Source organism: Oxyura jamaicensis, chromosome 2 (genome assembly GCF_011077185.1).
Source record: "Oxyura jamaicensis isolate SHBP4307 breed ruddy duck chromosome 2, BPBGC_Ojam_1.0, whole genome shotgun sequence".
NCBI lineage: Eukaryota > Metazoa > Chordata > Aves > Anseriformes > Anatidae > Oxyura > Oxyura jamaicensis.
In genome coordinates this window covers 10,389,972-10,417,701 of record NC_048894.1, presented here as the reverse complement: position 1 = coordinate 10,417,701, position 27,730 = coordinate 10,389,972, and the positions used below count along the sequence as shown (strand labels likewise).

Sequence of the window (27,730 nt, the reverse complement as noted above, 5' to 3'; positions counted from 1 at the left end):
GGTAGCATGTAAAGCATAGAAGGAAAGGTGGGTTCTCAGCGAGATGTAGAAAAAGTAGAAGGAAATTTTAGATCTAAGGGCACGTTTTGGGGTTCAAAATAAAATTTTGAATTTACAAAGTAATGTCACATCTAAAACTAATCATTAACTTTCTGTTGTCAAATGCTTTTCAAGTGGTTGGAAGGATTTCACTTCAAATTAGTTGAAATGTCTCATTGGTGTCCTGCATTTTGCTGTTGTAGTGCCGTTACATGTAATCTCAGAATAACTTGGCTCTTTGGAGGACCGCAGCTCTTGCAGTGCAGTATTTTTTCCTTGGCTGAATTAAGTGATATGTAGTATATTTGCTTTTCCATAATCTCTTCATTTTGAATAGTCTCTGAAAATGGTTGTGATACCTCAAGGACCTGCCATCTGCAGTGCCCTTTGAGCATAAACACAAGTGCCAAATCATAATCCCTTCTCCACCTCTTCTCCTGATTTGAATTTGTAAATCCCTCAGTGCATATTCTAATACCAATTTGTATACAATGATTAAAAGGATCATCATCAGTTTGTATTTTACTATCATTTCTCATTTTGATTAATCCAGATCAGTAATTAGAAAAATTATAATAACAGTGAATCTCTTCCAAGCAAATTCTTAATGGAATAATTTATTTACATTTAGATTTTTTATTTATATGAGTGATAAGAGAGATGTCTGTTACATAAATAATACTAGTGTGAAGCCATATGGAGAAATAATTACTAGCCTCACTTAATGAACTAAATTATGAATTAATAAACTCACTATTAGCTATTACAAGGCTTTGAAAGCGAAGTTTTCTTCAAGATGCATTTTTGTGATCCAGATGCTGGGCTGCTCTAAGGGTATCATTGTAATGCACACCAGTTTTATTTTGTGTTTCCTTGGTGAAGAGGTTTTCTGGCAATATTTCCTTCAATGCCTCTTCTCACTGGAAGAGTGGGGTTTCCTGAAGTCAAAATGCTGTGTAAGAACTTTATAACCTTGAAGCAGACAGTATCTCTGATGCTGTTGATTTAGCCGTGCAGGTAGAGATACAAGAACAGTGGAAGGATTTATGAATTTAATTGAATGCCTGGCTGAAATAAATGGAATACTCAATTTTGTAGGAGACTGTAATAAAGCCCCTATAGTAATGAACCAGTATTAACTTTATGTTTAATATTATAGGAGAATTTATCCTATGTTTCATGTTATAGATACCTTTACCAACAAACTGTCCAGAAGAGCCTGTGTTAAAAATATTTGTTTGTATTTACTAAAATATGAATGTGTCCTTATTTTCCAAATAAAATCTCCGAATTCATAGTACAATGTAAGGAGTATTTTGAACCGAGACATGCAGATTTTCACAGCAATACTCTGGCTGCTAATAAAGAAGAGTTACAAATGAAAATTGGCAAGCTGGAACTAGTCCAAGGCCTAGCTCCACACCTAAAACTTGTATTGTTCTTGAAATATAATTCATTACAATAAATCCACAAAACCCACTTCAGTTTTTCCTGAATGAAAAAGACAGTTATACAACCCCTGTCACACTTTTCTGACTTCAATACATGATACCTGCCTCACAAAAGTTACAATGAAATCCAAGGTTCTGTCTAGAATTTGGAAATGAAGGTTCACTGGAGGCTTCGGTCCCCGTTATCAAAAGCAGTGGGATTTTTTCCATTAACTTATTTAACACCTGGGTAGCCTTCACATCTCTGTGTGACATGTTCCAGAATTTGACTGTCACACACAGATAATGAGTTTTGGAAGGTCCAAATTTCATAGGACAGGCAGTTTCTCCCATTGGCCTAAATGGCAACTACGTGTGGAATACCATATGTGTACTAATACTTCTTATCTCTGTGCTAGGAATACATAAAGGAAAGATTTAACGATGACTGTGGGTTGTTTTTTTCTGACATCATAAAACAATGTTATAGTCATCATGAGCTGCTTTATAAAGTGCTAAAGAGTTACTTCACTGCATAATTTCTGTAGTGTGCCTAAAATTATTGGCTATGAAGTCCATGGAGGACCTGCTTGCTTCATGGTTTAATAAAGCAATAGTGGGTTTTGCAAGGAAACTGTATAAATACTGTAAACATCCTCTGAACAATGTTAAGGATATATTAAAAGCACATTACTTTCTCATTTGCACCCTTTGGGGGAATTTCAGGCATTAGCCTTTCTTCCATAGTGGAGAGTATTACGCTCCATGTAAGGAAAAAGACACTCTCCAAAGATCCATGACAGTGCCTTCGTTTGTGTAGCGATCATGATCTTAGCAAATCTAGTTGTTTATTTTATGTAGACAACATTAGCTTCCATCCACATTTGTTTTCTCCTTCTATAATTTGACATGTAAGGTATGGATTCACCTGAGCTAGAAGCCTAAGAGACCTCTTGTTGTTGTTGTCTTGTTTTTGGAGGGCAGTAGAATTCCATTCTAAGTTTCCCATACTTTATGGGCCTTGAGATCCATGTGGGAAAACACTATTTCATCTTTTACATTCTACCCATGACCTGTGTTCTCTCTCTCTCTCTCTCTCTCTCTCTCTCTCTCACATGGACACATGGACACACACACATATGGTCCCAATAAAAATGATTGCAAATACACTGCCAGTTTCTGTCTTTGCTCAGTATTTAGAATTTTACCTTACAGAGCAATTGATTCGTTTCTGTTCACCTTTAAAAGAAGAGTGAAATCTTATTATAAACAACAATGTTGAAACTTAGTTAATAGGCTATATAGTAGGGTTCTACAATAAAAAGTTCCAAAAAGATTTCAGTATGAAAAAATGAAGTCAATTAAAAAAAAAAAAAAAAAATAGCCTGAATGGCTGCACAGTTAAATGAATCTTTGAAGCTCTTACTTTCCAAAATGTGTTTTTGTGAGACCAATATGCCAGACAACATATTTATTTTTACATGTGACATCTTAACTTTGAGGAAAGGATGTAGATGGAAGGAAAAATGGCTTTGGAAAGAATTTCATAAACCTTTCCAAGAGCAGCTTCTTAATGCACCTAGTAATGGGAAATTAAAATGGACAGGACTACCAAAACGATATGCTCACTTGTTCATAAATGTAAAGCAAGAGGGAGCAATGTTACTGCATAATCTAATCTCCTGAATTACACTGCCAGAATTTCCCTCAGTGGTTGCAGCACCAAATTTCTCTGAAAGCTGTTCACAATGATGGGATTCAAATACTGGTTGAAAAGTTAGTTTGTCTAACAAATCTCTGCTGTTAAGGTTATTTCTACAGTTAGGTGCCTATTGTGCGTTCCAAACCCACACATACACACACATACATACCTCTGTATCGCACAAATGAAGGACTGTGAGTGTAAGTATACCAACCTGAAGATCACTCTCTCTTCCACATCAGTAAATAAGAGACGTACACAAAGCTGAATGAGGTCTTTCTTTTGCTGCATGAAAAGGAACCTCCTCAAGGTTCCCTGTTTCTTAATCCTCCCAATCTCATGAAGGTCTTTCATCAGTTAATGTTTGTTTTTGCAGCTGTTCTCTCTCTGAGATGAGTCAGTAGTTTAGACTGCAGCACTGCTTAGAATTATCTGAGGTAGCATTAAAAGTAGAGTTTAAAGATAGGGGGACCATGGAACTTCCTTTCACACAGCACCAGTAGCTCTTGTCAGGACAACTTTTCTGAGCTGAGTTGCTGCTTTTCTAGCTGTGGAAAAGGCATGCTGCTACTTTTTGGTTCACGCATTATTTTTTTTTTTTCAAATATTTAAGGAGCTGGGGGGACTGTTTTGAATGTTTGGTTATTTGTGACTTTCATTAATTGGAGTGTCATTGTTAATGAAACCACATAAAACTCTGTCAATATCCGGGCTTTGGTGTAAGTTTAATTGTTTGAGAGCAAAAGACAGAGTGAGCTCGCTAGTTTTTTAAGGAGCTGGGCCATAGGTGAGAAAGCACCTTGAATGAAAGGAGGTATGGGAAGTGTAGTTGCCTATGGAAAACTAATCAACATGAAAAAAATTGTGAGGACCAAGAAAATGTCCTGGTCAGCCTCATTTCAAATCTCACATCATGAAGTTACTAAGAGTGACCGAATGAAGCATTTCTGAAAGGAAGAGAAGTAACGTGATTATATTATACGATTTTGAAGGTCTAAAATTTCTATGCCCCCAAAAGGTAAGTAGAAATTCATTGGTGGATATTAACAAATGGCATTTGGAACCCTGAAGAAAGTAATTGTACAACCATAAAGGAATTTATTGTAGTTTTTGGAAGATTCTGAAAGCAACACCAGCCACACATAGTTTTGAATTGGATTCTGGATAGAGACAACTTTGACCATGACAGTCTACTCTCCATGACATCCCAAGTTTGAATGCCATGAAGAAACAGTCCTGAATGCACTACAAATTTCCAACTAATAAAGCAAATAGCACATAGGTGGGAAATAATTGAAACTAACAGAAATTTGTAGTCCCAGTACCTTACACAGACTTTTATTTTGTGAATTTTATATGAAAAGGAGATTGATATTTAATGGTGTTTTATGAAGAATGGACAGCATCTCTAAATTGAGGCAAGACAAAGGTGAACATAGTAGCTCTTACAGCTTTGCCGATAAACATGTGTTTTTCCAGTATAAGACAAAATTATGTTCTTATGGTAAGATTAGAGTACTGTCTAGTCATACAAAAACACATGCTGTTGTCTCCAACAAACATTTTAAGTAATGAGAAGGCAAGATTTACTTGGTATAAAATTTGAATGGAAATGTGTTTTCTTTTTCAGAGTTTTTTTTTTTTTTAATGTTTATCTCAAAACTTCCATATTTCGTTACAGTGCTCTAATATGTAAATTACCTTAAAACTAAAATTGACCTACATATTTTTGATATTCTGGTGGGAAACTGTTCTTCAGAAAGGAACTATGGTGTTTCTGAAATTTCTTAATTTAGTGAAACCCAGTAATCCCCCAGAAGCCTCAATAGCAGCATTTTTGCCATTCCTAGTAATAAGACTAGCTTTTAAAAATCTATAAACAGAAAACGTTTCAGATGGATACGAGATAAAGCCTATTGTATTTTTCATTTTGTTTTACTAGTTAAATCTGATGTATACTGTGTAACGTCCCTAAATTCTACTCACTGTGTGTGAGTCATTTTAGTTGACCAGTGATTAAAAAATGTTTAAATTCACGTTTCCTCAGCGTTTGTGCCTGATCAGAGCTTGTATACATTCTGCACAGTTTCACAACAGTGCTATAGTTCAGCATAGGCATTGTGGGGCTAGTTCTGGACAGTTTTGCAGCTCCTGTCCGCATGTACACAGGAGCACAGGCCACCAGCTCCCAGGACCTGTCCCACCCACTGCCGGGGAGCAGAGCAGGCTGGGGCCATCGGGCACTTCCTTGGGGGCATCAGCCCTTGGGTGAGGGTCAGGATCAAGCCTGGCACAGAGAACCAGGGTTGGACACAGCCCCAGGATGGCTGGGCAGGACCACAGGGGTGGGTCATGGCCCAGGCCAACACAGGCACAGGCATTGGTGTTGAAGCTGAAGACAGACCCCAGCGCAGCTGAAGGTGAGCCCAGACCTGAGCTTAGATGGGAAGGAGGAGAGGGGCAGCCCCCAGGTGATGCTGGTCGGGGATGTTAAGGCCTGTTACAGTGTTCAGGGTCTGGACAAACATAGATGCAAATAACTTCAGCAAAGTACCTTGGAGCAGCGGTGCTTTTGCTGCTGTCTTCTTACTATTACCACTTCAGGCAGTTCTGCTGTGTTTTCTTTGCTTGCAATTTGGTAACTCACTTTTTCTTGATCCCCTCTTTTTCCTTTCTTTCTTATTACTTGTGTGAAATTGCTGAAAAAAAAAAAAAAAAGCAGTCTGTAGTTTCTATATGTTCATAATATTTCACTCTTTCAGTTTCTATATGTTCATAAATTCTCATGCAGCCTAAATTACATGCTGCAGTGTTCAGACCTACCGTCTAGAAAAGATTGCCCGGAAGAGGTGAGTTTGCTTTTGCTTTGTCAAGTCCAAAAATAAAAATGTTTCCCTGTTTGAAAAATAAACCATAGACTAGCTGACAACTTCCTGGCAGATTTTCTTTCATTTTGTTTCATGTATCATGCACTCTTACTTTAAAAAAATGCTAAACTTCTCCTTGAATTGGCGATTTTTAAATACAAATACAAAGTGCCACCTAGTGGTCACTATATGGGTAAGATGGGTATATCAACAAAGCTTTCCGGTACAAAGACCCTGTTACAAATTTTTGCAAGTGCACACATAGGTAAGCAAACTTGTCGCTCGAAGACTGGATGTCAGACAGCAGGATGATGAATGTGGTAAGCTGAAAAAAATACATAAGCTGAAAAAAAAAAAGATAAAGTGTTGCTGTCTGTCACATTTCCTTTCATTATGAATTATCTACAAATATGTTATCTGCAAATGCATTACAAGCACTAAAGACCAAACATTCAAATCAATTAAGTAATCTCTTTTCAACTAACTAAGAATGTCATCAGTAGTATCATCTGGAGGAACGGGGGAGCATCAGAGTAGTGACACAGTAGACAAGCTGATGAGAGAGTCATTGACCAGAGGTTTTCTGGGAAGATGGATCGTTTGCTTGGATAGTCGGAGAGCAACTCACCAGGGAAGTAACTGATGGAAATGAAGAGGATGAAAAGAGTTTGTTATGTGTAGGGTGCAGGAGAGTTCTTCTAGGCATCACAGAAATAGGGATGAAGAACCCTTTTTTTACCTTTTTTTTTTTTTTTTTTTCCCTTTGCTTGCTTTATTAATATGTAAAGTAGGAGGTAAATAGAATAGCTGTAGAGATACTCAGAAAAGTTAGAGCCAAGGCAGAGCAGCAGCTGAGCTGATCTTATATGTGTAAATATCAGGGTGAAAGTACAAAAACATTGAAGGCTTGAGAATTTGTTAGATCTGTATTCAAACACAGAGACTAAATCCATTTTAAATATATATATATATATATATAAATAAATAAATAGAACATAAGTATACTTTTGGATACTTAGAATAAGAGAAATGGTTTTGGTTAAATGTGATAAATACAGAAAATTGCAGGGACTATATGAAATAAACATTGGAGAATTATATGGTGACATTTTCTAATAAACTTTTAAAAATATTACTGCAATAATTGATAGATTACTTACTAGAACTAAAACATAAAACCTTATTTAAAGATATAAATTCAAATGTTTTGTATCAGAATTACTTAAAATACTTTGGAGGCAGTAGGAATCACGTTTGTGTATGTGGGAGATGGGTGAAACTTTCAGAGAATGAGCATACAGGATGATTTTCTGAAATGTGCAAGTGATGAATAACAGTCCAGAAATCCTAACACTGACTGAATAAATGACTTGACAGGGTAGTAGAGAGTGAGTATAGAAAGCAATCAATCAACCTAGATATTCTCTGTACAGAGACACATTAAACCTAGCCCTTATCTCGCCTTCATTTTCCAACAGTATAGATATTTGCAGTGCTCTAGGGATATCTACAGCCACTGGGGAAAACCAGTCAATTGTAGGGAGTGATCAATCTGGCCTACTTTCATGCATCTCAGTATGGGTTGAATTGTGTTCTGTCACCGTCTGACAATATTTTATATTTTTGTGTTAACTGTAAAAGGAGAGTATGATGGCTACAGAGCAGTGTCTACCTAAAGTTTTGTGAATCCCACCTAGGTCTCCAGGTGTGACATATCTTGAATTTCCAAGATCAGCAGGAAACTAATTGCTATTTTCAATTGTGCATGGTTAAGCTTATGCTGTACAGTAGATAGATGTTGTTGGGGTGGAAGAGACAAACAGATGCAAGTGTATGAACTTGTTAATCATATCCCACCTCTGCAGAACAGGTACATTTTGCTAAGAGAAGAAAATGATATATGACTGCAATATTGTCAAAACTGTGTAGTAATAGGAGGGGGAAACGAGGAAAAGTGTAAGCTGAGAGACCAGAAAAGTGCACATTATTTAACAGTTGCGCTTCCAGCAATTTCTATCAGCACAGTGTTCAGTAACACCAGAATTTCAGCTTTCATCTGTAGTCCAGTTTTCAGAAACACACTGTAGTCATTCAGTGAATATAAATGCCTCCAGGACATTTCAGTAGTTTTCTCAGATTTCCTGTACAATAATAAATAAACTAGAAAATATGCATAAATCAAGACCTAGTGTTCTTGGAATTCTGATGACTGCCACTCAGGTTTCACTTTTATGATTGTTGATGCATTTGAATGTTTGTTTTTGTTTGTTTGTTTGTTTGTTTTCAGAAATACATCTTTTGTGTTATTTCATCTCTTTGATTTAAGGAGTATGAAAACATGTCATTCTTTTCTCTGGGGTATATACCTGTAAAGTCCTAAGATATTGTGGAAAAACTGGGGTTAAAAGTATATTCCCTGGAAATCGTTTGTGACTTGTAATGTTTTGAACATCAAAAACTTGTATACTGTTTTACTTCCTACAAGCTAGCTTCAAGATCTGCTGCAAATTGTATTGATGATTTTGGTTGGAATAGGACTTGGACCTACATATTTCTATATGATATTTTATGTAAGTGATGCTTGAATAAGAATTGGGGCACAGGGTGGATACTGATGGAGCTCTGAAGTCCACATTGTTCAGCTGCCTTTTTAGCAACGCCTTAGCCCAGTCCTTATAGTAGCATGCCATCAATTTGTAAAGGCGTCTGAACAGTTCGCAGGTTGCTGTAGCAAATCCACCACCTTACAGAGTATGTGTTAAATAGAAAGTTTGTTAAAGTCATCAGCTTTTATGGGCTTGCATGAACACTTCCATGACTCATCTCAGCTCTCACTTGTTACTGAAAATGGGGATGAACTAAAAAGGTCTGAAGTCGGACAAGATGCTAATTATTCTTGTGTACTCCAGGATTTGTTTATGCTGGCTCAAGCAGCGCATCCATCCAAGCCAACCGAGTTTCATTTTGCCACTATAGTTCTGAGTACTGGCAGATGAAGAAAATAGTTTCTTTGTCTTTCTGATTACTTCTGTGTGATGTTGTCGACGTTATTTCTGGCTTAAAATCAATTGGAAAGGGAGCATGACCTGAATTGGCTAGGGTTAGCATTCTTTTACTTTGCATAAGCCCTGGTATTACATCATAGAGAGTACGACTTAACTTTAAACTCAGAAAGGGTATCAAGATGACTTGCTCAGATTTGAAGTTCATATTTTAAATTACATACAGATGGCCAAGTCAGCATGGCCTCAGAGTCATGTGTTAGTGTATTACTAACACTAAATAAATAAATAAATAAATAAATAAATAAATAAATAAGTAAATAAATAAAGCTGCAAGTGCCAGAGGGAGTTTAAGGTAAACAGATAAAACACAGGATAGATAAAACTCATGAGCCAATTCTTAATTGTGTGAATGAACTGTAGGGGGAGATACACTAAAAAGCACACATGCTTTGTGATTATGAGGAGAAAATAAAAGTGATTATGGAGTTCAAAGAATCAGGTTGCAGTGTCAGTCAGTTGCTAAAAACACTCATTCAAGAGGTAAGAGTGAGTTGTCCACAGGAACGGGAACTTCTCAGCAGACTTTGGAATACAGCTGGAATACTCTTACGGTTCCTAGTCCTAAATCCTTACCCTAAGGTAACCTAATATAAGGTTAAAAGAAGAAGTCAGATATGTTGGTCTAGGAGTCCAGGGTTACTAAAGAAACCAAAGCAATTAGTCCATTTCGAAGTAACTGGAAAACTTGACAAACCAAGGGTGGACACAAAGAGTTAAGCAGACAAGGGATCAGTTAGAACAAATGCAAATACTTGTCTAGATTCTGCAACTGAATTAACAACTTCAGACTCTCTTGTGAAGAAATAAACATTTTTAGTAATAAATTCCTCTGAACTCTGTTAGGTGTCTGCTTTAGAAATATATGAATTTAAACATGAGTCGGCAGTGGAGATGAGGTTTACCTGTATACAGGACTGCATGAACAACCTGGTAGGTCAAGGGAAGCAATTATTTGGCACTTTTGAGACTACATCTAGGCTCCATTTCTGGGCTCCTGTGTACAGGAAAGAGAGAAATTGGTTCAGCAGAGGGCAGGCTGATGACACTGAAATATGTGGCATATGAGGACTGACTGAAAGCTATCAGCTTGGAGAAGAGTTATCTAGTTGCTGTCTTCATCTATGTAATGGGCTTATAGGGAAGATGGAACCAGATTCTTGGAGGTGCACGGAAAAAAAAAAAAAAAAAAAGAAACCCAAGCATCATCAATGAAAGCAATCTGTAGCAAGGGAAATCCTAGTTAGATGCATGGCAAAATTCTTCACAGAGTAGTCAAACACTGGACTGGGTTACCCAGACAGGTTGTGATATCTCCATCTTTGGAGATTTTTGACACAACTGGAAACACCAGTGACTAATCTGATACAAGTTTAAAGTTGGCCTGGTTTCAAATTGACCTTGACTAAAGGTCAATTATTCTGTGATTCAATGAGTTATACCTTAGGTTCCGCTAATTATATTCACTGAATCACCACTATAATAAAGAGAGCCTGGGGTGGCTAGTGTAGTGCGGATGTCTGCATTTAGTGAAGTAAACATTAATGCTCAGTGTGCTGACAAATGGGAAAACTGCTTTTGCATAGGGGCCCAAAAGTTCGAGTGTGGCAGTATAAGTCATTGTGTTTGGTTAATAAGTTGAGGATAATCATATGGAAATTTGTGTCCTGAAATTCTTGTTCAGTAACTTTCCACACCTAGAAGAGGAAGTGTGATATTGAGCAGGAAGCCTCAAGTGCTTTTGTTCACCAGTTGTAAGTAACGTGGGAAGAACAGTGCAAAAGTGTCAGTTGTATAAAACACAACCAGTGGGAACTGCATGACTGGGGAAGGCCTTTCTCAAATATTGTGATGCCTTTTGACAACCACAACTTAATTTAGTAGAGTATGTTCTTTTAATAACAAAGAATGAGGATAACCCAAACACCTTCTTTTTTTCCAAGCTGTGAAGAGTTTTCTTGCACTTTCAACTGTAAGGAAGAAGCAAAGATTAGTGGACCTGCCCAAGGTTTATTTACCTACAGCTTGCCTCAGAAAACAGCCCCGTCTCCTGGAGTTCACTGCATAAATATTCATGCATAATACACAGAGACATGGAAGGACCTGGCCTAAGCAATTGTCATTGCTTGGATCTTCTGGTCTTCCTAACACGGGTATATGGGATGTTGAGAAAAGCTTTGCTATTTCTGAGATTGCATCAAAACAAGGATTCCTCCTGTTATCTGACAGACAAAGATTGTTTCTTCGCCTCTTTCCACCTCCTATAATTAACAGAGGTCTTCTATCAGAAGATACTGAAACTTCTTCAGTTTCTCCAATCTAATAAAATAGAAAATAAAGTCACGGAGAGGAAGAGGTGGAGAGAGAGAAGAAGCATGTACTTCCAGGAAGAACAATGGGCATGTCTGGCCAGTAGAATATATTTCAGGACCAGACCTGCTCTAAGGACAGTGGATGAATCTGTATGCTGAGCTCCATATAATACTGGAGGACATCCTGGCTGCTCAGTGCCATCCTGCAGGCTACTGTGTAAGCAAAAATGTGTAGTAAAGCTGCCTACAAGTAGTCTGTAGCAGTGAGGCAGTACAGAAGATGGGAGGTGGCATAATCAAGAAACACGTCTTCCCCCTCCTCTTAGCTGCCCATCAGCTGCCACGAGCAACACTTTGTCCATAAAGCTATTAGACTGTGGCAAGTATTTATGCATTATAAAAGAGATAAATAGCATCTTCTTTATTACAAATTGCATAAAAGGTGACAGTGGCAGGATGTAGGGGAGGACCTAACTTAGAATGGAAACTTACCTGGGTTTCTGGACCCCCAGCTGAAATAAATACAAAAAAACATTATTTGTTTGATTCTCTGTTACTTTAGGAGAGATGATTTTGTAAGTCCATACAAATTGTTCCAAGAATTCTCCAGTTGTGATGTACTCATGATATCTGTGTTGCTGAGTTCAACAAACTACTTATATATTTCTTTGTGATTATCAGTTTATCTGTTAATGCAAATTTAAAAGTTCATTAAACAGTGATTAGGAGATTCTCAAAATTTTGGAGTTGCCTCTAATCTATATTAATACTCAGAAGTTGCTTATTACTTTTTTATCATATCTTAGCATTATGCCATCAAAATGACATAGTTTTGATGAGACATTTTGGAAACAAGTATATTAACTGACTTAAAAGAAGCTGGTTAATCAACAGACATGATTCCCTTAAAATTTTCATAGAAAGTATTATCTTTGCCTATTGCTTTAAATAGTCTAAACTTTCTTGAACTAGTCATCTGAAGGTTCTACCAAGTCTTACCTATTTACAAGATATATACAGTAGGGTGGTTAGAACCAAACTAAGCTTTTATGTCTGTTATTAATGTTTTTGTTACAGGATGTGTTGGAGTTTGGGATAATATCACCTGTTGGCGTCCTGCAAAGATTGGAGAGACTGTCACTGTCCCTTGCCCAAAAGTATTTAGTCTTTTTTCTGGCAAACCAGGTATTTTATTTTAAGGTTTATTTTTGCTGGCTGCTTTGTTAGTATTTTATAAAATAATATGTTTAAAATATTTACTTGTAGTTTACTGGTTTTATTTTTGTAAAGAGTTAAAAAAGTAAATTTTTAACAGAGCTGTTAACGATACGTTGTGGAAAGACCAAATAATTGTTTTTGTGGTCCATATGGTATTCTTTGAGGAGCTAAACATACGTTCTGATACTGCTCATCAAGGCTGAAGACATTGCTTGCTTTTTCTGACCTGTTTATGTGAATTATTAACACAGCTGAGCCTGGCAGACCTCTTTAACAGTTACCAATGGGTCACGTACAGGTTGTTCATTTTGTGCTTTTTATGCTCATTTTACACTGCTTTTTAGTGAAACTTGGAAGGAGCTCCCTAATTGTCTCCTCAGATTGCTGAGACCTGTTTTAAGTCTTCTGCACAATCTTGTTGATATATGATGTCATATTACAGTTTCATTTTGCACTTTGCCTTGCCAGTGGGGTTTTAAAAATAGATCATGGAATCATAGCTTTTCACATATGTATCTCTAAAATGCATCAGGAAAATTCTTATCCATTTTGCCCAGGTGAGAAATCTTTGTCACGAGGAACTATGCAAAACCTACCACAGTGATTTAATTATGTCTTCTAAATCTGTCTGTGGAGCCCTTTTCTAAAAATAAAACTTTGTACAGAAAGACTAACTTGGGATATGAATAAAATGCCTTTATTCTGAAAACTGCTGATTAAGTCTTTTTGCAGTAAAAAGCAGACAACTAAAGCAATTTACAAATGAGCAAAGGTTTTCATTCCTGGAGCTGGTGAATCTTGATTAGTTTATCACAGACACAGTCTAAACAGTTTATAAAGGAGCAAGTATGTGTAATCTTGAAAAAATCTTGTGAAATCTATAGAAGTATTCAAATTACTCAATCGAAAATACTGTTGGTATAAGACAAGGCACACTAATAAATATCAAAAATTCTTAATGTGAATTAAATCTACTTCTCTTTGCAAAAGCTAGAGCATGCTTTCTCTATGTAAAGTTTGGATATTTGGTATTTAACAACTCTTAGTATCTTATATTACAATAACATTTTCTTTTTTCTATCTAAACTCTTCACAATGCTTTAAACTCTACCTCACTTGAGCATCAGGACAGAAAGGTCATTTCTTTGTCTTATATACAGCTTTTTTCATAGCCACCTGTTTACTGCTTGCTTGTGGAACTAATAGGGTGATTTTTTTAGAGGTGCCTGTTCAATTAAGAGGTCTTTTAAAATCTTGTCATTCTGTAATTTCAGAGAAGGAAGACAGCAAACATCTTGCATGGGTGATTCAATTATGGCCTAATTAAGTATCTCAGTACCTTTATAATTTTTTTATGCTCCACAATATATTGTTTATTAAATTCATATACAGAACATTGCAACTTCACTTGATTCTTATGGCAGGAAATTATCAAAATATCTTTAAATGAGAAATCAAAATATTTTTATTTATCCAGGCTAGTGAGATTTTTTTTTTATTATTTTTTTTTTCGTGGAGGGAAATTTAAATTCTTCTGCAAAAATATCTGGAGTACTTTATTATTCATAGAATTCTTACAAGTCACGTGTAGACTTTTTTAATACCATCAATTCTTTAAACGATTTCTTAATTTAAATTGGGAATTTTAAAAAGTAGTTGTCATCTCATCTTCACAGCTTTTGGAGAACTGGCTCTTAATTTCTTCCGTAATGATCAGAATTATAGTTTAAGCATACCACACAATTCTCTACTGAACATTAAATGACTTCATCTTAAATGACTGTTTGCTATAAAAGCAGTCATATTATTCTGTAGTGCTTCTGTATTACATGACAATGTACGTATATGAATATCAGGTAGTTATTCAGTGAAGTTTCATATTAAAATGTATGTGTCAAGTAACATACGTTTTAAGTGAGGTCGTTATCTGAAATATTAATTGCATAGAAAGATGGTACAGAAATAACCAATGCCTTCCATAGAACATGGCCTAACTGTGTTTTAGTTAGATGACCTTACAATACTTAGAGAAGAAAATACTATAGCATATTGCATACATAGTCTTTTTCTTGCAAAAATGGCTTTGACGTAGTTTGTGATTCTGTTATTATGTTCCTCTGCTTTGCCTGATCAGAGAATCTTCACGTACTTTTAAAGTGAAGACTCTTCAGAATGTATAAATAGGTTACATTTTCTTTAAAAAATGTCATGTCCATGCCAAACTGCAGAAGTGGTTCTGTAGTTTGAGAAGATACTGTGGGTTGAGGTCAAGGTCTAGTTACAAGCTAGAGAGATTTTTTAGTTTGTTGGTCAACCCTTTGTAGGATATTTACAACTTTCAGCTGAAGATTTTATACAAAGAAGAAATTCCAGTAACCAGTGAGCAAGATAAAAATCACAAAGGTTTTAGTTTGGAGTGTATATAAACACGTTTAGTTATTTTTGGACAAAGCTGATCTGTGACGCGTAAAATTGTTCCTGGGTGATGGAAAACAGACATCTCATATCAGTTAAAGACCAGTAGTAATCTCCAAACCACAGCAATATGTTGTTATAAATTCAAGCATCATAGATATAAAAATTGCTCTAGGAAAGGTGAAGGGAAGTAGCTCAAGATTTAACATTGTAAGGATGTTATAATAGTTTTAATGACTGTTCTTTACTTTGATATCAGACTCTTCAGTTTTCTATTGAAGCTGTTCCATATTATATACATGTTAGTACATATTCATTAGAATAAGGAGTAGTATCATGGGTTGCCCCAATTTCATCTGAGTGACTTTACAGAGGAAAAGAATTAACTTCTCAGTTCCAATCAAAAGCTTATCTTGAAATAAACTGTTCAAAATTCTTTTCCAACTATACTTGCACATTTCCTGTACCTTCCGTAACTACATTGTTTCAGTGTTTGGTTCAAAGGACGAGATTCAAGATACGTATTTGTTTCATTGTTCTTCAACCTATCACCAAATTTGGCCTTTAGAATGCATTACCAACCTTACCAAAATTTGCAGTAGCAGTAATTTTTCACCTTAATATTTAAGAGCTTTAATATCTCATAAGTTCATTTGTTACTGCCTTCTCAGAAAAGCTTAAATAGGAGGTTAGAACAACTCTCACTTAAATTTATTTTCTATCAGATTACCTTATCTACAAATTAACCCTTTTATAGAGCGAGCTGAAAGCCTACCTCCAGTATACTTTAGACAAAATAAATTTCAGACTTTTGCAGATGTCACAGAAATAGCTATTATACCAGAGCAGAAGCCTGCAATCACAGCTTGTAATTGCTTTTGTTTTTCTTCAGCGCAAAGGCAACTCAGAACAGCATTAAAAGCCAAAGTAAAATTAATGAAGGGCACATGAGAGGAAATGGCTGAGTATGCAGGAGAGCTAGGAAATAGAGCACGTTAACAGCATATTTATAGAAGATGACAGTGTTAGACTGGTTAACAGTTCATTGATGATTAGACTTTTGAATCTTAAACTCTCAAATTTTGCTTTACAGGAAATATTAGCAAAAATTGTACGAGTAATGGATGGTCAGATATTTTTCCTGACATCTTAAGTACTTGTGGATATAATGACTATGAGGATGAGTATAAGGTAGGAAAAACATTCTTTCTATTCATTTAGATGCTGGTGTTCAAAAGAGCTATGAAACGTGGTCTGCTTCCAAGTAATTCACATTTTGCTCTATCAGAATTAATGGAAATCTGTAGACATTTTTGGTAACATCAATTGCCATGTGCTTGGTTTGCAAAGGTCATATAAGACAAAAACAGAAATGTAGAACTCAGTAACTGCTTGAAACTCAAGACTATAAACAGTTGTTAATTTCAGTGATGGGTCTATATTTCTAATATCACAGTGTTACTGGGCTTGTGCACAGTGTATTTTGCATTGTGTTATTTTTAGGTATTTCTATTATAACAAACCCTAATGCAGTAGTAATCCATTGATAATATATGTACCACTTGATCGCTTGTGTGTGTGTAAGTTATCAGATTTACATTGGACTTCAAATTGCATTAGCAATTAGAAATGGTTCAAAAAGTTATTGAGATATCATACAGCAAAAATGGAAAACTTAATTTGTTCAGTTTGTAAAACTATGCCTTGTTTTCTGTTGTTGAGGGTAGTGCTTATTCCGTGACATTTTACCTACTTTCTATCAGTTTGTCTGCAGAGGCCAGCAGTGCAAGATTTTGTTTACAGGCATGAGCTCACAGTGTCAGTAGAACTTTTGTTATCATGAACAGATGAAGTCATCTCATGAATACTTTACTGGTTGTTTTTTCCTGAATTGTAGTATGTGTGGAACAACTCTAGCAGACCTCTTCCAGCTGTTTTGCAGAGGTGTGCTGGTTTCTAGCTAAGACATGCAGTTCTTGTCATCTCTTTCTGTATTTAAAAGCCCTTCAGTTGCTATAGTTGAAAACAGGTAATAAAGAAAATGGTTAGAATATGTTGCTGTACCATCCTTTCTGTAGACATGTTCCAAAACATCAGTGTCTTCTGATTGCTTGAGAACACAAACATGGTACTGCTAAAACAGCTGTTTTAAAACACTAGCATGAACTGAAACATTGTCAGATTGTGGCAAAATCGGTGAAGACTTAAAAAGAAATCAAATTAACAAATGATATTATTTCAAGTAGTGAGATGTGCATAATTAGCAGAAGAGGGAAGTAGTATAAATAGAAAAACAGTTCTTGTTTGATGTATTTATTAGTAATTTGAAATAGTCATTTGAAGTGCAAGTTGACTGCGCTTGCAGAAATTAACCTAGAGAAACTGGAAATAGGAAGTAGTAGTGACATTTGAATAAGCCTGATAAAGAGCAAATAATAAACCAACAAGGATAAAAATCAGAAGAAATATGGAAAGCAGGTACAGAAAAAATATTAACAACAGCACAATAGAGAGAATATCCTAGACATCTACCATAGATACCATATGACGTGAGTGCATAGCATGTTGCAGGGATGGAAAGTGGAAAATGCATTTCAGGCAACACGGCCTGAGGGTCCTTGTCCTCTTTTTTCACGTACCAGTGTCATTGCTCTGAGAAGTTCTTTGCCTGAATATCATAAGCTGGTTATTTCAGTGAGACATGGTAATAGCTCTTTTTTAATCTCAATTTGACAAGTCAAATATAAAAATTTATACTGTAGTGCTGGCTTGCCACATGGAAGTTGCTCCTATACAAATACTATATTTTAATGCAAATATGCAAATTGTTCCTGTGCAAATACTATATTTGAATGCAAATATGTAATTGTCTTAGGGTTGTTTGGTTGGTTTTGGTAGCTGAAGGATGAAATTACCAGAATACAATCTGAAAAGGGAAACAGGAAAGCATGTGTTTAAATCCATCTCTTTGTGGGAGAAAATATAAATAATGAAAGTATCTTTCAGTAGACTTCAGAGGTTTCAGGAGGCATTCAAATGTCTTAAATTTTCTTTTGTATGCTTTCTCTGAAGAAAATGTTTGGAGAGGAGGTAGAAACTCTGCAGTTTGCTGCCTGTAACTTCACTGTTGAATGAGTTTCCATTAAATATCCAATTACATATTTATTCAGGTCTTTTACATATTTTTAAGTATTTATTCTGTATTTTTATGGTCTTTTAGGATATGGACTTATATCTCTACTTCAAAGGATATGTGTATATTTCTATACATATATGTAAAGTATGTATATTTCCATACATATTTCATATTTATTTAAATATATGTGTACGTATGCACACATACATGTATATATATCTACACATATGCACCTGTTTGGAGCAATTTTGAGTATTATGGCAGAGGTTGAGAGAAAGACATTGGCAAGCATATATTGACGAGGTAATTAAGTTGTAGGTACCAAATGTTGAGACTGAAAATGCACTGAAATGAGAAAGTTTAAATAAGATACTGAAAGCAGGTCACCCACTATTTCTCTGCCAAGTTCACTGATACTGTTCAGGGTATGAAAAATTTCATTGTTTCCACAGTTTTCATTGATTTTACTCAGAGTTAAAACATTCAATTTTTATTCCGTGTCAAATGGTATTTTAGCAGGTCCTATAAAAAGAAAATATTTGCGTAACATTTTGAAATTAACAATAATTTGCTGATACAGAATCCTTAAATAGAATGTTTATTTGATATTAGATCTTAGTTTAGTAGTCTTCAGTGCTTGTCTGTATTTATAACTACTTTGACAAGTGTGACTGAACAATTGTTGTCATCACATCAAATTGTGTATTTAAACCTTTATTATATACTTCCAATCTTTAAACCTTTATTATATACTTCCAATCTCATTCCTATAAGAAAATTAACTGCTGCTAACATTCAAGATCATGTGTTAGCTTCATTCCAGTTGTTTGATTTTTTTCCTTGTGTATTTCCTTCTTTTTTTCCTTATGTATTTCTGTCGAGCTTGTGGCACCACAATGGCAAAATGAGTGAATTGATTTGACTGTGCTAGAAAAATATGTCAAGGTATGTTAACCTCAACCCAAGTCTTGCTGCAACTTTTTCTTTCATGTGGACATATTTTGACATCTTTTATCTAGACTCATAAGTATTAGCTGTCCTCATAAGGTATTAGACACTCTGTCTGCATTACTATCACAAGGCAAGATGCATGGTGAATGACTGAAATATGTACACTTTATTTAAAATAATGACTGGGTCAGCCAATACAGCTTTATCTAATCTTAGTCTGAATTGGCCCAAGGTTTATTAAATCACACACCATACAATAAATACAAGTTATAGGCTATGTGATTTGAATATTTGCATCATATGAAGATACATTCATGAAGACAAAGATCCTCAGTGCTATTACACATGAGGATACTGTTGCCGTTTGTGCATAAGTGGAAGCATTGTTGGTGAAAGAAACAACCTCCTATTTGGCAAGTCTCCTGAAGCAACCACTCTTAGACTGCTGTCATAATATCCTAGGTGTGCTCCTTGAGGTACACAACCCAAGACAGCTGGAGACATGGCAGCGAGGTCAGGACTGACTCAGACAAACTCTGTCTTGAATTTCTGTAGCTACCTTTGGAAGACAGATGAATTACTACTATGCATGAAGCGGATCATTACCCTGGATCATTTGCCCCCAGTGTAAATTGAATGCTTCCCTCTCAAGAAAATGTAATGCAGGTTGCTGTCTACCAATACTTTTTTGTGTGCCTATGAGTCATGCTATTGTTATTTACATTACATTCTGCATTTTTCATTGCTTTTTCATAAGATGCAATTAAGAGATCAGTATTCCTTAAAATAAATACAATTTTTTTTCCATTATGTTCGTTAACAAAACAGTACGGTACTGTTTTGAGAAGTGAGAAGGACTGGGCTTGAATATAATCTGATATTCTCTCTTGTGGGAGTACAGTGGGAATTTAATTTATTAATTGCAGATTGCCCACAGACTCTGCAAAATGTCTGTACATACAGAGGAAGTTCACATTCACAGGTATACATATACTGGTATATATTTACACAGGAAAGTAAGGAGGTTTGTGCGTTGTTAAAGTTGTCATCTCTCCTTTATGATTTGAACTTTGAATAAGATGATATTCTTATTAAACAGCTAAAATTAAATGCTAACTATGTTGAAAAAGGGATACTAATTTGCTGTATAAAAGTTATTAAATACTGAGGAATACAAATTTTATTAGATATATTTTTAGAAAATTCTGTTCTGTGCCATGCCATCTAAAAATGTGTTTCTAATAAGAATTAAGTAAATTGTACATAACATATCATCCATTTATTTATTTCAGTATATATTTGCACTCTTACATGAAGTGCTACAAGCATTTGTAAATGGCTATTGTGTTGTTGAAGTTAATTTTACAAAAGGAAGAAGCTATTTTTTTAATAATATTCACATTTACAGCTGATGGTTTCAGTATTTCTAACACACTGAGCTAATTCACTAGGCCCAAACAATTTTGTATTGATTGTGCAGTTTAAGGTTTTCTGATACATGCTTCCAATATCTATATTTGAATATTATGGAATGTTCTCTAACACCTGTATTATAAGAATGCGAGAGCTCATATTTTGATATAATTGCAAATATCACATCTGTGAATACTAGACTCTTATGTACAGTATTACAGGAATATACTGGACCGCAGAATAAACAAAATAGTGTCATCTGTCATGATAATGATCATAATTTAGTAGTGATATTTTAGTAGTTATATATTTTGGTGATTATATTTTTTGATGAAATAAGTAGGAAGGTTCGTGTTCATGTTTTATGTCAAGGGTAATATCTGGTCAATAGCTAAACTCCTTTGGACAAAGAATCCAGTCCTACACTTCATTCAATGTGTTTTGTCCTTTAGCACAGAATTACCCTCTCACCCCTAGAGGTCCTTCCAAACCAAGGCTGACATGGAAAGATCCCCTGGGTAATGGTAACCTTTCCTAGGAAGTTTCTGCACTGTGTCTGTTCTATAAGCAAACAGAATACTTCTGTCTCCTAAACTTAATAAAAATTACTTGAAATTAACTTTAAAGGAAACATTAGCAGAAAAAGTTGTCCATTATAAGTAAACAAAACAAAATAGTGCATAAGAACAAATCTTACCCAAAATCAAAAGTTACACAAATTTGTAATAAACCAATTTATTTTTATGTGTGGTGTTTCTGTATATTTGTAACACCTATTAAAATCAGTTAGCCAAAAAAAAAAAAAAAAGAAAAAAAAAGGAAAGAAAGAAAGAAAGAAAGAAAGAAAGAAAGAAAGAAGGAAGGAAGGAAGGAAGGAAGGAAGGAAGGAAGGAAGGAAGGAAGGAAGGAAGGAAGGAAGGAAGAGTCTAAACTTCTTAGCATTAGGTCTTTATTGTCTAGAAAATAGTTAGACATAATACAAATGTTTCCATACAATTGTGAAAATCATAAGCTACTGTTTTTTGTAGTGTGTAACCACCAACTGAGTTGGTTTACTGGTTGTAATTTGAGTATTTTCCTCAAAACACCAAGGGTAAATTATTGAATTTCAGTTTTGGAGTCAGTATTGCTCAAATAACTATGTGAATATTTTGCAAGGCCACCTATTCTTAATCATGTTGCAAAAATAACATTTTTGTTACACATGCAGAAATTTTCATGTCATTTCAATTTCATAATTGTCATTTCAATTTCATATGCATGCTTTAAATCAGTTTATGATTTGAATAGAGTTACAAATTCTAAATGGGGATTGATATTTTGTCTTTGTTAATATCTTTTAAAAATGTATATATAATTTAGTTTTAAATTCTGGTTTGGTCAGTCTATACCTTCTTTGTACTCATTTTACTCCTGTCAGTCTAATTTTTTGAATTTAGAGGTTAAGCTGAAGTTTAGCTATGGCAGACTATGGTTGACACTAAATAGTAAATCAGGAATTAAAATATGCCCAGATTACATGAAAGCGATTAATTTTCATGTGTTATCAGATCTTGTATTATTTTGTCTGTTTGTTTTGCAGTAATATAATATGAAGAGTCTGTTTCTAAATTGTACAATGTAAAACACAGAATAGTGAAAATATTTAATAACTATATCTAGGTCAGTATTAATCTAAAGCAATTTCTTTTTCTGTATTTCAACTGCCACAACACAATATGGAATTTCATCCTTTTTTATTAATATTTATTAAATACATAATTTCAGAACATCATTTGCCTTATTTATTTATTTATTTTTGCTGAGTCTGTAAGAGTCACATAGGTCTTAAAGGCATAGTAAGACACTTCTATTTACTCTCATACAGAAAATTTAAGGAGTATGATTACATCCAGTCTGATAGTGAATCTGGTAAAGTACTTCATGCTAATCAGCAAAATATTTTACTTGTTTTTGCAAATCTTAACACACAAATTCAAATAATTATAAATTTTGAAATAATGGATTCAAGATCTATTAGCATTAACTTAGGTTTGCAGAAGTTTGAGAAGCAAGGTTATCTTTTTTGATCATTAGAAAATCATATAATACTCGACCAGTAAAATGGCCTGAAAGAAGAAATGTGTTCATTCACCACATTTTCAAGCGTAGAATAGATTTACCTAAAAATCTGTGCATTGTGTGCATTGTATGTTGTATGATAAAATCATTTCAATTGTGTAATGGTTCCTTATTTGCTTGTACTTAGTTTGAACAAAATGGCCATGGTCAGTGTTATGGTAATGTCAAAGTACTCTTGGCTGATTAGCTGTCTGCTCCTTCAATGTTGACTTATACCTCCATGTAGCTATTTCATGTTTGTTCATTTGGCAGGTAGATGGCCAGCAGTTAGATTCACTCCTACTGGCACTGAAACACTAAACTAAAAGTACACAGGATTCTTGTTTTAGTTTTAGTCAGACTTTTTGTTGTAGGGGTCGTGTGTGTACAGAATGCCAGAAACATTATTTTAAATAATGTATGTTTTTTTCTTCTGCAGGAAGACATCCTCTTCCTACTGGGTAGGAGTGACAGGACTCATTTTACATCCAAGCTGCCTGACAGTTACTGTCAAGCTCAGAGTATGTAGCTAGAGGCTAAATTAGAGGCACAATTACATCAGTGTGGCTGGACAACTGATGTTTTGTTAGCTGATGTTTTGTCATGTGGGGTTTCATCCTTTCTTCATTTAATAATTCTAAACTCAGATACAAGTAAGATAAGTCCCATTTCAAAAGATTCGGTCAAAGGAGTTTCTCTGAAATAAAATATATGCAGATTTTTCAAGACAGTACAGAGGTAACTTATATCAGAGAAATTCTGACAGAAGAATTAAACAAGTCCAGCTCTGTCTTTGAGCATGTTTCAATTAACCAAACACTATTTAGATTAGTTAGAAGGAAAAAATCCTTTACCATAAGAGTGGTGAGACATGGGAACAGACTAACCAGATAAGTTGTGGATGACCCATCATGGGAAGTGTTCAAGGTCTGGTTGGACGGGGTGTTGAGAAACCTGTTCTAGTGAAAGATGTCTGCCCATGGAAGGGGAGTTGAACTAGGTGATTTTTAAGGTCCCCTCCAACCTAAACCATTCTAAGACTCTTTTATTCTATGATTCAAACCACAGCTACTTTCTTTACTTCAAATTAAAAAACACTCTCTTGTAGTCTAATGGCTGAAAAATATTTAAAGAAACATTTTCAGTTCTATATTCTCAACACCTGTCATGTAAGGTTGTTCATAGACTGCAAAGACTTTTCTAAGTTTATGCAGCTGAAGGCAATTTATATACATACATCCACAATTGGTGTTATTATACAATAGTCCAGCTCCCATCTTGAATTATGGGGTTTTACAATGCCTTCAAAATCTGACAAGATGAAGGACCTTTCACTTTTCAAATCCTACGAATACAGTGAATACAGGAATTGATATAGTTCCATCTGCTTCAATAGGTGACTTGTAGTGTATAAATGGAGGGTGTGAGGAGAATGTTAATATAATGGCTCGGATGTTTCTTGCTATAGAATTGCCTACCAAATTTCATAGAATCATAGAATCATTTACTTTGGAAAAGACCTCTAAGATCATCAAGTCCAACTATTAACCTAGCACTCCCAAGTTTACCACTAAACCATGTCCCTAAGCACCAGATGTACATGTCTTTTGAATACCTCCAGGGATTGTGATTCAACTGGGCAACCTGTCCCAGTGGCTCATAACTCTTTCAGTGCAGACATTTTTACTAATATCCAATCTAAACCTCCCTTGGCACAACTCAAGGCCATTTCCTCTTGTCCTGTCACTTGTTGCTTGGGAGAAGAGTCCAACCCCACCCCACTACAACCGCCTTTGAGGTAGCTGTAGAGGACAGTAAGGTCTCCTCTGATCCTCCTTTCTCTAGGCTAAACAACTCCAGTTCCCTCATCCACTCCTTGTAAGACTTATTCTCTTGACCCTTTGTTAGCTTCCTTGCCTTTCTTTGGACACACTCCAGCACCTCGATGTCCTTTGTATAGTGAGGGGCCCAAAACTGAACACAGTATTCATGGTGTGGCCTCACCAGAGGTGAGTACAGTACAGTACTCAATCTCTTCTTGAGTGCTGCTGCTGGCCACACCATTTCTGATACAAGCTAGTATGCTGTTGGCCTTCTTGGCCACCTGGGCACACTGCTGGCTATCGACCAATACCCCCAGGTCACTTTCTTCGAGGCAGCTTTCCAGACACTCTGTCCCAGCCTGTAGCGCTGCTTGGGGTTGTTGTGCCCCAAGTGCAGGACCCAGCACTTAGCCTTGTTGAACCTCATACAGTTGGCCTTGGCCCATTAATCCATCCTATCCTGATCCCTTTGTAGAGGCTTCCTGCCCTCAAGCAGATCAACACTCCCACCTAAGTTGGTTTCATCTGCAAACCTATCCCTATCTTCCAGTTCAGGAGGCTGGGTAACAAGAGAACAACTGGTCTTACTACTAAAGTCTGAGGCAAAGAAGTCATTAAGTAGCTCAGCCTTTTCCTCATCTCTTGTCACTGTGTTTCCCCACACATCCAATTCTCCTTAGTCCTCCTTTTCTCATTTATGTATTTATAAAAATGCTTTTTATTGTTCTTAACAGCAGAAGTCAGATTGAGCTTAAGTTGGGCTTTGGTCCTTGTAATTTTCTCACTGCACATCCTGATGACATCTTTGTAGTCCTCCTGAGTAGCCCTCTCCTTCTTCCAAATTTCATAAACATTTTTCTTTTCTTCCCAAGCTCTAGCCAAAGATCTCTGTTCAGCCAGGCTGTTCTTCTTCCCTTCTGGCTCATCATTCAGCACATGAGGACAGCCTGCTCTGGTGCTTTTAGGATTTCCTTCTTTAAGAGTGTCCAGCTTTCCTGGACTCCTCTGCCCTTCAGGAGTGCCTCCCAAGGTATTCTCCCTCCCCCCTCCTAATTTTCCAAGAAATTTCTAAGGACTGAGATCACCTCGGTAACAAGTTTATAATAACTGAGCCAGGAGAGAACTGGAGTAAAGGACATGGGAATCCCGTTTTGCCTTCAGGGGTTTTTTGGACCATTCACCATTTGCTTTAGCAGATTATTTACTACTGACTTTGGAAATTCACTATTTAAATAACAGTAATGTCAGAAATGCTGTTAGACAAATTTGTGTTGAATTCTGAGACAGCCTGTAAATCCATTTAAACTGCTCTCATTCTCTTTCAGTGTTCATGAACAATTTTAATAGGAATATCCTTCATTTTTTTCTTCCATATTATTGCTTTTGCCCATTCATTTAATGCCTTTGCAAAATTACAGCAGCCAAAGTTGGGTAATATGGCAACATGATAGCAGATCATAGTGTGGACCAGCCAGCTGAGAGCAGACCTGAAAGGAACAATTTGTCCATCTAACCAAGAGCACCCAGGGGTTATGAATTAGATATCAACTCTCCAGGAAATTATGAAAATATTACTGTGGACAGCTCAGTCAAGAACTCCATACAGTGTAGTTTACTTCATTGGTAAAAACAGCAGATAGTATTTTATTCCTAAGGTAAGGAGGCCATGAGGCAAAAAAATACCTTTCAATGATATTATTCTCTCACTATCTACCTATTTAAGTTTAGATTCACATCTCAGGAAATAGAGGGCACAAGTCAGAAAGGCAAGTTATATGGTGAGTTAATAAGAGGCAACATAGCTGTAAGATTAATTGTAAGATACAAAATGTGTTAGAGAAGGGATTTTAACTTCTGTTGAAGTTTTTATCAAAACTTTTCTTCACACAAATGCAACAAAGGGATGCTGTTAAGAAGGAACAAATTTGAAATGGACATCCTGGTTGTTGTTGTTTTTTTGACATGCTCTAAAATCATTCTGCAGTATTGTCTTCTGAAAGATGCACTTTTAGAGAAAAGAACAGGATATGCTGAAAAAAATAACATCTGCAGATTATAATATCTAGAATTGGGATGTGTTCATGTTCTCTGTGTGAAGAACTCTGCTCATTTTAGATCTGTTGAGAATGACAAGTCCTTTCACTGATGTCTTACTTTGAATAAATGTAAATAGTAACAGAAGAAATGAATAAAACGATGGAGTCTCAAACTTTGGCAATGCTTTCATTAGTTAAACTGTGGTTTTGAACTAAGTTGAATTGAAGAACATTGTCTTTAATTTGATTTAAATCAGGCTTACTTGAACTACCTTAGTATCTAACTGATTTATAAGATATACATAATTTATGTGCATACACAGCTGTATATACATATTAAAGTTCCTATATATTGAAAGAATGGTGCAACAGAATATTAAAATCCATAATTTTTATATATTTCTATTTCAAAAGATTACTTAAAGCATACCTTAATCAGTAGCTTCTGACACCTGATCTGTAGGTCAATTTCCTTTCAAAAATGTCTCCTCTCTCACTTCTCTGTGATATCTCGGTACCAAACGCTACTGTTTTTCATTATTTTTCAGTAACTTTGAGATACATGCTCATTGTGTTACATGCTGGCATTGCTATAGGATTGTGTGTGTAGTTACCAACAATAATAATATAATGACTGGCAACATAAGGACACATCACAATACTCATATTTCTGAATAGTAAGCAAAAAAATACACACTTTTATGTGGCTAAGATTTAAAACTCTGACAAACTTTATCTGAAATTGTACAATGTACGCACCTGCATTTATTCCAGACAGCCCATGCCTTCTGTACTGTACTTTGAGCCTGAATGCAAATCATCTCCTAATTTCTTTGAATCATCATGAGCACAGTGAAGAACATGAATCATAGCATAGAAGAGTCTGTTCTCCTCCCCTGACTCCCTCTCTCTCAGGAGAGAGAATGACTAGTTCTGTTGAGCAGCCTACCTTTTAGAAGGATTAGATACCATCATTATATATATTAAGCTAAAGGAGACCTACATTATTCATTTCACCTAGTCACTGGTAGTTATTTTAATTTTTTTTAAAGAATATATTAGGGTTGTTGCTTTCATGATATTATTACTGAGAAAACATGGTATCTGAAATTCTGTGGGAGTTGAACCTCAGTTGCAAAAACTTCCAAACAGAGGCAAAAACAAATGCTAAACTTCAAATGTTGGCCTTTAAATCAAGATAGGAAAAAAGAAAAAAAAAAAAAAAA

At 35.6% G+C, this 27,730-nt stretch overlaps 1 protein-coding gene across 1 annotated transcript in view; it reads left to right on the top strand.

Annotated features, from left to right (window-relative positions):
* Positions 1-27,730, top strand: part of VIPR2 (vasoactive intestinal peptide receptor 2) — a 60,772-nt gene that overhangs the window by 4,414 nt on the left and 28,628 nt on the right. The window contains exons 3-4 of the mRNA XM_035318048.1: positions 12,490-12,597; positions 16,139-16,236. Coding sequence (XP_035173939.1) covers positions 12,490-12,597; positions 16,139-16,236 — 206 coding nt within the window. The remainder of the gene's footprint in view (positions 1-12,489; positions 12,598-16,138; positions 16,237-27,730) is intronic.